This window comes from Rutidosis leptorrhynchoides, chromosome 1 (genome assembly GCF_046630445.1).
Source record: "Rutidosis leptorrhynchoides isolate AG116_Rl617_1_P2 chromosome 1, CSIRO_AGI_Rlap_v1, whole genome shotgun sequence".
NCBI classification, from domain to species: Eukaryota; Viridiplantae; Streptophyta; class Magnoliopsida; order Asterales; family Asteraceae; genus Rutidosis; species Rutidosis leptorrhynchoides.
This window is the reverse complement of record NC_092333.1, coordinates 291,846,525-291,861,530: the sequence shown is the minus strand read 5'-3', so window position 1 is coordinate 291,861,530 and position 15,006 is coordinate 291,846,525. Positions and strand designations below refer to the sequence as shown.

Genomic DNA, 15,006 nt, shown 5'->3' with positions numbered 1-15,006 from the left:
TCCACATTGTGCTTCCACCATCACATCAGTTGATCTGCTAGCAATGGTGGATTCAATCGGTAGGCGGCGGGCACCAATTGCATTACAAGTGCAACTCTTAGATCTTTATGGGACTCACGACATTTATTGTCTAACACTAGTGTCATCTGGCATGTTTAGTCCCATCCTTGCCTCGGGTTGCGGCCTCACCTCTCAACTCGATTAAGTTATCCAATTATGAAACATGTGAAAATTTATCTAGGTCTCACGCATAGATAATGATCACCTCATGACTATAATTCAACTATGTCTCACGCATAGTCAAAAAATAACGATAAGTGTTTCAAACGAATTGGACGGCATGACTTAAAATTTGACGGGTATATTATACAATTTTAATAATTTATAGAAAAATTTTGTTACAAATATCACATGCATAATATTCGCCTCACAAGTTAAAAACGTTTTAACTTGATTTTAATTATGTTTTGATTTTGTTGTCACATGGCAAATTATACACAATCACATAACATATAAAATCCAACCAAACAATATAAAACATAATAAGTATGTGCATAGCCTCAACCGATGAAATTCCTATACTTGGTCTCACGAGCCATTATGAGAACCAAGCGGTCAACAAGAGGGACGATCACAAAAGTAAACCTTAGAAGCTCCCACTTGCGTCAAGATCTCATGATGACCAAATGTGCTCTTTTACCGCATCTCTTACATCTTTTGTCCAACGACTTTACTGCAAGTGTGTCTTGCTGGCCAAGTTCCGTTCACTTCAAGTCTTTTATTCCATCATGGAGGTTACATTTATTATAAAATAAAATACAACTAAACTAGAATTGTAAATTACATAATTGGCTCAAAAAGGCCTCCCAAAATAAAAGATTAAATTACATCAATAAATAGCCATAAAAACAATGGCATTCAAACAACCACAAACATACAAGATCACAACACATACACACGGTCTAGGTTTTCATCGGCTATGCACAATTATATCATCATAATAATAACATGATCATGACAATAATTATGGCTTGCTCCATGACACAAGATGTATGTCTTGGCGATGGATAAAAAAAAACATATAAATATATACACAAGCCATTGAATCAATAACAACCACGCATATATATATATATATATATATATATATATATATATATATATATATATATATATATATATATATATATATATATATATATATATATATATATATATATACTAACCGTATAAAAACATAAGAGGCTCTTGATACCACTGTTGGTGATTTGGGGTTTTAAGAAAACAATTTTCCAATTAATTATTATCATGTACATACATATAATAACAATAACTTTAAGCGGAAGCGTATTAATTATATTGTATTAAATAAATCACCAAAACGGATCCATATGATTCATAAATAAATACAACAAGCGAGTTTAAAAGATTATACTTTCTTGAAGAACCGGATTGAAGGATGAGAAACCAACAACCAAAAGTATGATTGTCGCTAGGGTAGTCCACACTACACTTCGAACAACGTCAAACGGATGTGCTAGTCCCGTCAAGTAATAATAAATAATCCCAAGGATTATTTATATGTTGAATTGTAAAGAACAGTGGGTTTTGTTAAGTCCGTAGACAAAAAAAAAACCGAAGTAGAAGACATAATATTATAGTTTCAGTCGAAAGCAAATCTTGTGGGTTTATTGTAGTTTTGCGAATCAGAAGAAAAAGATCAAAATAATACTTGGGTTTTATTGTGTTTACTAACAAGAGAACTAAAGATAATATATATATACTCCAAAAGTCGGTGACCCCAAACCAAGTCCATATTCAATTCCAAATATATTACTTTAATATTATATATAATTTCCTTTCATGCTTGCAATTTCTTGATGAGAACGAAAACCAACTAAATCCATTATTTTCTTTGCTCATACGTAAAACTTATTTGACACGAAATTTTATTTAATTAACTAATTAATTAAATACTTTTATTTATTACTTGAATAATATATCACTATATATTATTAATTGACGTCTAGGTGTATAAGTGTGTGACCCCGAAGGCTCAAATGAATTCAGCCATATAGTTATGTGTTGTAGCTTGCGCATAAATCCTACAGATTCGTTGGCCAAAATGGTTGATCCTACATTGAATGGCATGTACCCTGCCAAGTCCTTGTCTCGGTTTGCTGACATCATTGCACTTTGTGTTCAGGTAGAGTTCTGGACGTTCAGTTTTGTACTCGACTACTGTAGAAATAAATTATTACTTCCTTTATCTATCAAGCTTAAACTCTTATCAAATACAGTACCTTTTATGAATATTACATTCCATTGAATTTGTTGTTTTAATGTTTTGGTGTTGTACGTGTACAGCCTGAACCAGAGTTCAGGCCTCCCATGTCTGAAGTTGTACAAGCATTGGTTCGACTCATGTAAAGGGCAAGTGTGGTCAAGAGGCGATCCAGTGACGACTCAGGATTCATATACAAAACACCAGATCATGAGGCGTACGAAATGTCATATTAAGTTACTTTCTCAACAACTTATTAGTCAACACCAAAGACCTTGCAATTTTCACATATATCTATGCAAGGTCAAAGACTCAACATTGATAACGATGAAATGATTGAAGAAGAGATCCGAGAAGGGTAATACCAATATCAGATCTGGAGTATGTAACAATTAAATTTATTTTACATCAAAAGCTGGCCACTTGTTCACTTAAGGTAAATAAGAATACTTATATATACCTATGATGATAATTTTCAATTTCATATTTGTATGAAAGAAAAGATCTCCGACTCTTAACTCAATTCTTTAGTTTCTTACTTCTGTTATAGTTGTTTTTTCGATAGTCTCCGAGATATTGTTGTTGTTTTTTTGGCATCAGAAGCAATTGGCCGAATTTTAAAAAGTGTCATAGTGGTTTTCCTTTTTTTGTACAAATTAATATTCCACTCCTATAAATAAATAGATAAGAATAATAATTGGTTAAGATACTTTTATATCTCTACTATATTTAAGTAACACAAAAATGTAAGTGAAAAATAAGAGGTAAAACTGTAAACTAGACAAAAAAATTACATGTGTTAGTCATTTATTCTTAAGCTATGTGTTTTCTGTATGGAACTATTAAATTGGGAGGGATGAATTATCCTATAAGCATATTGGCGCGGTCTATGTAGATTTGGCTTATAGTGCTTTGTATCAGATGTCTAATTTTATCATAACATAATCCGTCATTTTCTCCAAAAACCAAATGCTCAAGTTGGGTGCAAGTATGATTTACAGTAACAAATTACCAGATACTTGTAGTTTTAAGCCATTGTTCTCATGCTTCACCATAAGAAGTTCACAATTTTGGTGGCGAAAAGTATCCAAGTATATTGTATTTAAATAATAAATAAATAATCTTTTTTCTGTTTAGATTACTAGGTGAAAAAGAATAATTTTACTTAAATATGCATGACCTTGTTATAATATATAGAATATAAATATAATAGAGTGGATAGTCAATTTTGATACGCAAAATTAATGTTATTGTATTACCTAAAGTACTTGAATTCTTGCTATAAATAGACCTTCAAGCAAGCATAATACTTGCTCATTCTTACAAGAAAATTTCTCTCTTTACTCATATACTCTTGTTCTTAAGATTTTCAAAGTCTATATTCAAGAATCAATCCACTAAAGGTAGTTATAAGCCTACTGAATTATAACACGTTATCAGCACGAAGCGCTTCGTATAATCAAGGTTTATCTAAGCAAGCACAAGTCACTAATCAAGATAATAATAATAATAAAAAAAATCTTTAACGATATCTTCTATTATTTATTAGTAAGGTAAATATTATTATCATCATAACTAACATTTATATTTATGTTATTTAAGTTATATATGGTCGGTTATACCGCCTGAATTATATTTATGTAATCTAACTTTTATTAACTTCACTAACATTTATATTTATGTTATATATGGTCGGTTATACCGCCTGAATTATATTTCTGTAATTTAACTATTATTAACTTCACTAACATTTATATTTATGTTACATATGGTCGGTTATACCGCCCGAATTATATTTCTGTAATCTAACTCTTATTAACTTGACTAACATTTATATTTATGTTATCTAACATTTATGATTACTTATGCAATTAATCATTATTTATTTCATGCATACTAATGTTTATTCTTAAATTTATTATTTATGCATAATATGTTTATTCTATTAATCTTCATATTTATACTAAACGTATTTATACTAAATATATTTTATAGTAATCATATTTATACTAATAAATTTTTTTTATTAAAATTATTATTAATATAACGAGTACATAACAGTCGTTAACGTCAACTAACGACGTTACAACGGTCATATATACATAACGGTTGTTAACGTCAACTGACGACGTTACAACGACTATATTTTTTTTAAATATAAAATAAACATCTCCGTTTTCACATTTTCACAAATCAATCTTCATTTTCTCAGATTACCACTCTCAAAAAGTTGTTTGTAAAGATGATTCACACAAGGATGATTTTTTCTATTGTATTGGTCATACTAACTATCATCATTGTTACTAATATACCACGGGGTGAACCTATAGTCTATCCTGCTCTTGTGGTTTTATCATTTGTAATCATGCCATTATTCTGTTGTTTGCTACTTGTGAATTTAAAATGATTCTAATTTCATTTTATTATTTGTCTATGAATAGAAGTTGATTATGATTATGATTTATGTTGTTCATCTTTTTGATAATAGAAAATGTCGAATTTGAAAAGGCTTAAATTTGCTCCTTTAGAATCAAGTGGAAACAACTACTCAACATGGGTTATGAATGTAGAAAAACATCTCGAATCAATCGGTATTTTAGAAACCCTGAATGAAAATAACAATTATTCCGAACAAGAGAAAGCAATAGCAATATTTTTTCTTAGCAAACATATTGACGAGTCCTTAGAATCTACATATTATATGATCGAAGATCCAAGTGTATTATGGAAAATACTCAAAGATAGATACAATATTAATTATCAAGAAATAACGGTGATCCATGAAAGAATAAAATTGAAGATGTTAGTAGACGCTCTTATAAGAATCCCGGAGATTTTTATTAATGATCTGGTAACGTGGATTATCAGTCTAGTATTTTTTGAATACATGAATATCTTGTTTAGCTCTACAAATAAGTCCCAAAAGAAAAGAAAACGAGAGTGAATCTGTTGAAAAATATTGATTAAATAAACCCTAAGCTACCTTGAGACTTAAATGGTTTGAATTTTCTAAGATTCCTAGCTTGTTATGTATCACTCATAAATAAATGGTTTTAGACCATAACGCATATGTTTATTAAGTGTTATGTTTTATGTACTTCATATTGTAACTTGTTTGCATATAATATAATTTGATTTTCTTGCTGAAATATAACTCATTATTTGCTTATCTTATTTGAAGTTTTAGTATGAATCCTGCTGAAATACAACATCAATTAAATGGTAAAGACCTAGGTATTGCAGATAGTGGTAACATATACACTATGATCAAATCTAAGAAATATTTTATTGATTTAAATCAAATGAAGGAATTATAAATACTGTATCAGGTCTTGCAAAATTGATATAAGGAACGAAAAACGTAAAAATTCATATTACTAGATGGTACGAATTTTCTGATAAACAATGCCTTGTTTTCTCCCAAATCAAAGAGAAATTTGTTAAGTTTCTCTGATATATATCATAATGGATATGATTATCAGTCAATGATAACCAGAAATGAGAAATATCTATGTAGCACCGAAAAGCGCATATGATGAAAAGCGCAGCGCATATGATGAAAAGTGCATATTATGAAAAGCACAGCGCATATGATTAAAAGCGCATATGGTGAAAAGGACATATGATTAAAAGCGCATATGATAAAAAGTGCATATGATGAAAAGCGCATATGATTAAAAGCGCAGAGCATATGATTAAAAGCGCATATAATGAAAAGTGCATATGATGAAAAGTACAGCTCATATGATTAAAAGCGCATATGGTGAAAAGGATATATGATTAAAAGTGCATATGATAAAAAGCCCATATGATGAAAAGCGCAGCGCATATGATTAAAAGCGCATATGATGAAAAGTGCATATGATGAAAAGGACAACGCATATGATTAAAAGCGCATATGGTGAAAAGGATATATGATGAAAAGCGCATATGGTGATTAATGAAAAAGCACATATGGTGATTAATGAAAAGCATATATGGTGATTAATGAAAAGCACATATGGTGATTAATGAAAATAATATTGAGAAAGAATCACCAATGTTTCTTAAAAGAATTCAAGGTTACATATATGGACCAATTCATCCATCATGTGGACCATTTTGATATTTCATGGTTCTAATAGACGCATCTAGTGGATGTTCTCATGTTTGTGTGTTATCAAGCCATAATATGGCATTTGCAAAGTTTTTTGCACAAATTATTAAATTGAGAATACATTATTCCGATTACACCATTAAAAGGATGAGACTTGATAATGCTGGTGAGTTAACATCTCAAGCATTTAATGATTATTATATGTCTACAGGGATTTTTGTTGAACATCCAGTTGCTCATGTGCATACACAAAATTGGTTTAGCTGAATCAATAGATAAACGCTTGTAGCTAATAACTAGACAACTGGTAATGAGTACAAAACTCTCAATATTTATATGAGGACATGTAAATTTACATGATGCGATATTAATTCGCATTAAACCAAGTGCAAGTCATAAATATTCTCCATTACCAACTTAATTTTGGTCGAGAGCCAAATATTTTCCATCTTAGAACATTTGGTTGTGCGATTTATGTTCCTATCGCACCACCACAACGCACTAAAATGAGTCCTCAAAGAAGGATGGAAATATATGTTGGATATGAAACATCTTCAATTATAAGATATATTGAACCAATGACGGGTGATGTTTTTACAGCGCGTTTTGCTGATTGTCATTTTAATGAAAAATTGTTCCCTATATTAGGGGGAGAAATGAAAAATAAATAAAATAATGTTTCATGGTGTGAACATCAATTAAGGTATCTTGATCCTCGCACAAAAGAATGTGAAACGAAAGTTTAAAAATAATGCATATGCAAGAACTTGCAAATCGATTACGTGATGCATTTAAAGATACAAAAAGAGTGACTAAATAATATATAATAGCAGTAAATGCTCCAGCTCGAATTGAAATTCCAAAAGCTGGCAATAATATCACTATTGATTTGCCACGCATGAAACATGAAAGATCAATTGGTTCCGAAGATAAAAATCTTCGAAAATAAAATCAGCTGATAATGAGGTAAAATAAAGTGTTCAAGAAGAACCAAATATCAATACTCCTTCTGTAGAGGATATTGATAATAAATACAGAAATTGCAATAAATTATGCAATATTATGGAACCGAAACGGAATGACAAATATTGAGGAGAATTTTTTATATAATGACATCATGAATAAAGATGATGATTTAGAACCAAAGTTTTTCATTGAGTGTCAAAATATACATGACTAAGCTCAATTGAAAGGAGCAATACGAGCTGAATTAGAATCGCTCAATAAAAGAAAAGTTTTCGGATCAATCGTTATCACTTTTAAAGATGTGAAACGTATGGGATACAAATGAATTTTAATTCAAAAAGGAAATAAGAAAAATGAACTTACAAGGTAAGGTCAGACTAGTAACTCAAGATTTCTCTCAAAAACCACGAATTGATTATGAGAAAACTTATTCTCATGTTATAGATGCAAATACTTTTAGATACTTAATCAGCCTGACAGTTTCTAAAAATTTAGAAATACACCTAATGGATGTTGTTACTGCTTATCTATATGGATCAATTGATAGTGATATATATATATATGAAGATACCTGAAGGATCTAAGGTATCAGATGCATCCAATGCAAAATCCAATCGGGTCGCATGTGGTATAAACAATTAAGTGATTACTTGATAAGCAAAGGGTATACAAATAATTTTATTTGCCCATGTGTATTCATTAAGAAAATAACATCCGGATATGTGATCATAGCTATTTATGTCGATGATCTTAACATCATAGGTACAAATAAAGAGATCCATGAAGCCATTCAGCTTCTAAAGAAAGAATTTGAAATGAAAGATCTCGAAAAAAACAAGTATTACCTTGGTTTGCAGATTGAGCATATGCCTAATGGTTTACTTGTACATCAAACAACTTATACCGAAAAGACTTTAAAACATTTTTAAAGACAAAACCATTGGTTGATATATCACTCAATATTGACACTGATCCATTTCATCCCCGTGAAGATCATGAAGATCTTTACGGATCAGAAGTTCCATATCTTAGTGAATTGGGGCTCTTATGTATCTTACAAATTATACAAGAACTGACATTTCTTTTCAGTTAATTTGTTAACAAGGTTCAGCTCAATTCCTTCCAAAAAGACAATGGAATAGGATCAAACACATGTTTCGATACCCTTGAGGAACTACTGATTTATGATTATTTTACTCTAACGATTCAAAACAAGATTTGGTTGGTTATATTGATGCAGGTTATTTATCTGATCCATATAATGCTAAATCTCAAACTTGATATGTATTCCTAAATGGAGGTACCGCAATATCATTGGCGTTATAAAAAACAAACACTTGTTGCAACATCATCAAATCATGCCGAAGTAATTGTATTACATGAAGCTACTCGGAAATGTTTTTGGTTGGGATCAATGACATAACTCATTATTGATTCTTGAGAACTAGAACGCCATAAAAGCCCAACAACTGTCTATGAAGATAATGCAGCTTGCATAGCACAGATGAAAGTAGAGTATATCAAAAGTGACCGAACAAAACACATACTGTAGTGACCCGAACTTTTCCATGTTTATATATATTAATTGAGATTGAAATTTTCATGATTAAATGTTTCCAACATGTTAAGCAATCAAACTTGTTAAGACTTGATTAATTGAGATATGTTTCATATAGACAATTGACCACCCAAGTTGACCGGCGATTCACGAACGTTAAAACTTGTAAAAACGACATGACGATATATATATGGATATACATATGGTTAACATGAGATTTTGATAAGTAAGTATCTCCATAAGTATATTAACAATGAGTTATATACATATAAACAAGACTACTAACTTAAGGATTTCGAAACGAGACATATATGTAACGATTATCGTTGTAACGACATTTAAATGTATATATATCATATTAAGATATATTAATATATCATAATATCATGATAATATAACAATTTAACATCTCATTAGATATAATAAACAATGGGTTAACAACATTAATTGAGATCGTTAACTTAAAGGTTTCAAAACAACACTTACATGTAACGACTAACGATAACTTAACGACTCAGTTAAAATGTATATACATGTAGTGTATTTAGATGTATTAAAATACTTTTGGAAGACTTCAAGACATATATCAAAACACTCATACTTAACGAAAATGGTTACAGTTACTTTCCCATTCTTTTCTTTCATCAAGAATTCTAGTCGTATTCTTACCCGTATTATACACAGCTTCAAAACGTACTTACTATGGGTACATACCAATAGGAACTAGCATGGGATTCCACTCTTGATTATTTCATGTATGACTAATAAATTTTAACTTCTACCATGAGCTAGTCAACTAACTAGAACTCCTTTTAACCCCACTCACCACTCACCAATTACCACTCATCATTCTCTCTATTTCACTTCCAATTCTCTTTCTAATTCTCTCTCAACACACACACACACACTATTATGAACGTATTTTTCCAGTAGTTAATCATCATCTTCATCAAAAATCACTTCAATAATCAAGCTATAATCATGATAGGAAGAACACTTCAAGAACACTTCAAAAATCCCTTCAAGTTTACTAATTTACTTCCAAGCTTTCTAATCCATTCCAAGTAATCATCTAAGATCAAGAAACCTTTGTTATATACAGTAGGTTATCTTTCTTATTCAAGGTAATATTCATATTCAAACTTTGATTCAATTTCTATAACTATAAACTATCTTAATTCGAGTAAAAATCTTACTTGAACTTGTTTTTGTGTCATGATCCTACTTCAAGAACTTTCAAGCCATCCAAGATCCTTTGAAGCTAGATCATTTCTTGTCACTTCCAGTAGGTTTATCTACTAAACTTGAGGTAGTAATGATGTTCATAACATCATTCGATTCATATATATAAAACTATCTTATTCGAAGGTTTAAACTCGTAATCACTAGAACATAGTTTAGTTAATTCTAAACTTGTTCGCAAACAAAAGTTAATCCTTCTAACTTGACTTTTAAAATTAACTAAACACATGTTCTATATCTATATGATATGCTAACTTAATGATTTAAAACCTGGAAACACGAAAAACACCGTAAAACCGGATTTACGCCGTCGTAGTAACACCGCGGGCTGTTTTGGGTTAGTTAATTAAAAACTATGTTAAACTTTGATTTAAAAGTTGTTATTCTGAGAAAATGATTTTTATTATGAACATGAAACTATATCCAAAAATTATGGTTAAACTCAAAGTGGAAGTATGTTTTCTAAAATGGTCATCTAGACGTCGTTCTTTCGACTGAAATGACTACCTTTACAAAAACGACTTGTAACTTATTTTTCTGACTATAAACCTATATTTTTTCTGTTTAGATTCATAAAATAGAGTTCAATATGAAACCATAGCAATTTGATTCACTCAAAACGGATTTAAAATGAAGAAGTTATGGGTAAAACAAGATTGGATAATTTTTCTCATTTTAGCTACGTGAAAATTGGTAACAAATCTATTCCAACCATAACTTAATCAACTTGTATTGTATATTATGTAATCTTGAGATACCATAGACACGTATACAATGTTTCGACCTATCATGTCGACACATCTATATATATATTTCGGAACAACCATAGACACTCTATATGTGAATGTTGGAGTTAGCTATACAGGGTTGAGGTTGATTCCAAAATATATATAGTTTGAGTTGTGATCAATACTGAGATACGTATACACTGGGTCGTGGATTGATTCAAGATAATATTTATCGATTTATTTCTGTACATCTAACTATGGACAACTAGTTGTAGGTTACTAACAAGGACAGCTGACTTAATAAACTTAAAACATCAAAATATATTAAAAGTGTTGTAAATATATTTTGAACATACTTTAATATATATGTATATATTGTTACAGGTTCGTGAATCAACAGTGGCCAAGTCTTACTTCTCGACGAAGTAAAAATATGTGAAAGTGAGTTATAGTCCCACTTTTAAAATCTAATATTTTTGGGATGAGAATACATGCAGGTTTTATAAATGATTTACAAAATAGACACAAGTACGTGAAACTACATTCTATGGTTGAATTATCGAAATCGAATATGCCCCTTTTTATTAAGTCTGGTAATCTAAGAATTAGGGAACAGACATCCTAATTGACGCGAATCCTAAAGATAGATCTATTGGGCCTAACAAACCCCATCCAAAGTACCGGATGCTTTAGTACTTCGAAATTTATATCATATCCGAAGGGTGTCCCGGAATGATGGGGATATTCTTATATATGCATCTTGTTAATGTCGGTTACCAGGTGTTCACCATATGAATAATTTTTATCTCTATGTATGGGATGTGTATTGAAATATGAAATCTTGTGGTCTATTGTTACGATTTGATATATATAGGTTAAACCTATAACTCACCAACATTTTTGTTGACGTTTAAAGCATGTTTATTCTCAGGTGAATATTACGAGCTTCCGCTGTTGCATACTAAAATAAGGACAAGATTTGGAGTCCATGTTTGTATGATATTGTGTAAAAACTGCATTCAAGAAACTGATTTCGATGTAACATATTTGTATTGTAAACCATTATGTAATGATCATGTGTAAACAGGATATTTTAGATTATCATTATTTGATAATCTACGTAAAGCTTTTTAAACCTTCATTTATAAAATAAAGGTTATGGTTTGTTTTAAAAATGAATGCAGTCTTTGAAAAACGTCTCATATAGAGGTCAAAACCTCGCAACGAAATCAATTAATATGGAACGTTTTTAATCAATAAGAACGGGACATTTCAGTTGGTATCCGAGAGTTGGTCTTAGAGAACCAGAATTTTGCATTAGTGTGTCTTATCGAGTTTGTTAGGATGCATTAGTGAGTCTGGACTTCGACCGTGTTTACTTGAAAAATGATTGCTTAACAAATTTTGTTGGAAACTATATATTTTTAACATGTGAATATTATGTGATATATTAATCTCTTAACGCGTTTGATATTATGTGATAGATGTCTACCTCTAGAACAAGTCCCATTGACTCACCTAATAATAATGAAGAGTCAAATGTAAATTGGAATGATTCGTGGACTGATTCACAAGTTCCCGAAGAGGAACCGGAAGAAGAGTCGGAACCAGAAAAAGAATCGGAACCGGAAGAAGAATCGGAACCGGATGAAGAAATAGAACCGGTGGGGGAAATAATAAAACGGTTAAGTAAAAGAAAATCCTCAACCAACCGACCAAGGTTAATTATGGTCAATGGTGTTTCCGCTAAGGAAGCAAAATATTGGGAGGATTACCAATTCTCCGATAAATCGGATTCTGACGAGAATTCCGATGATGTTATAGAAATTACACCAACTGAATTTAAAAAGGCAAAAGAAAATAATAAGGGAAAGGGCATAAAAATAGAGAAATCTAATTCCAACCCCGATGAACTTTATATGTATCGTCAACCCCCGAAGTCCTTAAGTTGTAACAATGACCCGGGAACCTCTAAACCACCAGGTTTTTCTAAACCAATGTGGAAAACGACGGCTCGTATTAGGGGAACATCATATATCCCTAGAAACTTGGCAAAACGAACCAAAACCGAAGAAGAAGAAACAAGCGAGTCGGAATAAGATAGTTGTATTCGTGTGGTGTAATATATGTAATATAGTGTGCTTATGCTTTATGATATATGTAAAAATTGCTTGTATTAATAAGTATTTTTTTTTTATGAATCTAACTCTTGTCTTTTTTACAATATAAAAACACAAAATGGATAGACAACCCAATATTTTAAGAGACCTACCCGGAGACATGATTGATGAAATCTTGTCTAGAGTCGGTCAGAATTCTTCGGCACAACTATTTAAGGCGAGATCAGTTTGTAAGACATTCGAAGAACGTTCCAAGAATGCCTTGGTTTATAAAAGGCTTTCGTTCGAAAGATGGGGGATATCACATTGGGAAATCCATAAGTTACGATGTGTTTACTTTGACGCATATATTGCGGGGAACCCAAATGCTATTTTACGCAATGGGTTAAGAAATTATTTTGACTCAATATATCCGAATATTGGACTTCGTGATTTAGAAAAAGCGGCTAACATGCAACATAAAGAAGCATGTTATGCTTACGGATTAGTAATGTTCGCTTCTCACCAAAGTGAGAACAAGAACATCGGCCTACAACTATTAAACAAAACGTTCCCACAAGTGACGGAGTCGGTAATTGGGGTAAGAAATGAGGTTTTTAGATTGTTACGGGACTGTTGGACATTACGTAACCCTCGTCCCTTTGACGACGTTACAACACGCTATCTTATCAACGGCCATAACGGTTATGTTCCACAAGACCAAGGATGGGAAGTAATCCTAGTAAAACCAGAATGCATGACTTGTTTCTGGACGTATGAATTATGTGTCTTTATTGCCTTTGCTGAACGACTTGTGTACTAGCTAGAATTATCTTCACAACTATCTTGTATCAAAGTTATTGTGTGCTACATTTCATGCTTTATGTAAAATAAGCGGTATTGTAAGTTTGTAAAATATTGTATAAAAGTTTGAACGCGAAATATTATTATAATCAGTTTTTCATATAGAATTGTAGTAGTTAAATTGTATATTAGCTACTAAGTATGAACTTAACGGGTAGGTACTACCCGAATTTAAACTTATAAAACGCTAATATGAAGAAAAAGCTTTTATAAATGAGTTCATATTATGCTACGAAATACTATTAACTACTCTTAATATTCTGTATGATTAACTTGTTCCATTTGACTATTTTGAAGGAAATGGCACCGACTACTCGACACACCGTGAATATGAATGAAGAGGAATTTCGTACTTTTCTAGCTTCAAACATAGCCGCAGTACAGGCTGCGCTACATACCAACAATAACCTTGGATCTAGCAGTACAGGAAATCGTCTAGGATGCACCTACAAAGAATTCACTGCCTGAAAACCTTTGGAATTTGATGAAACCGAAGGACCGATCGGATTGAAACGTGGACCGAGAAGGTCGAATCGGTGTTTGCCATAAGTAAGTGTACTGAAGAGGACAAAGTAAAGTACGCTACGCATACCTTCACAGGTTCTGCGTTAACATGGTGGAATACCTATCTAGAGCAAGTGGGACAAGACGATGCGTACGCACTACCGTGGTCAGCATTCAAGCACTTGATGAACGAGAAGTACCGTCCCAGAACCTAGGTCAATAAGCTCAAGACAGAACTTAGAGGGTTACGAACCCAAGGATTTGATATTACCACGTACGAAAGACGATTCACAGAATTGTGCCTATTGTGTCCGGGAGCATTCGAAGATGAGGAAGAGAAGATCGACGCGTTTGTGAAAGGATTACCGGAAAGAATCCAAGAAGATATAAGTTCACACGAGCCCGCCTCCATACAACAGGCATGTAGAATGGCTCACAAACTAGTGAACCAGATTGAAGAAAGAATTAAAGAACAGACTGCTGAAGAGGCCAATGTGAAGCAAGTCAAAAGAAAGTGGGAGAAAAACGGTGATAAGAATCACCAATACAACAACAACAGCAATTACAACAATAATCGCAACAATTATCCCAACAATCGCAACATCAATCGCAACTACAACAAATGGCCCAACAACAACAACAACAACAACAACAGCAACTACAAC

At 31.8% G+C, this 15,006-nt stretch overlaps 1 protein-coding gene across 1 annotated transcript in view; it reads left to right on the top strand.

Moving 5' to 3' along the window:
- The window catches only part of LOC139870059 (protein STRUBBELIG-RECEPTOR FAMILY 8), a 94,866-nt gene extending 92,346 nt beyond the window's left edge, over nt 1–2,520 (top strand). Inside the window, 2 exon segments of the mRNA XM_071857914.1 lie at nt 2,112–2,206; nt 2,368–2,520. Of these exon segments, the coding sequence (XP_071714015.1) occupies nt 2,112–2,206; nt 2,368–2,520 (248 nt within the window).
- The last annotated feature ends 12,486 nt before the right edge of the window (nt 2,521–15,006 follow it).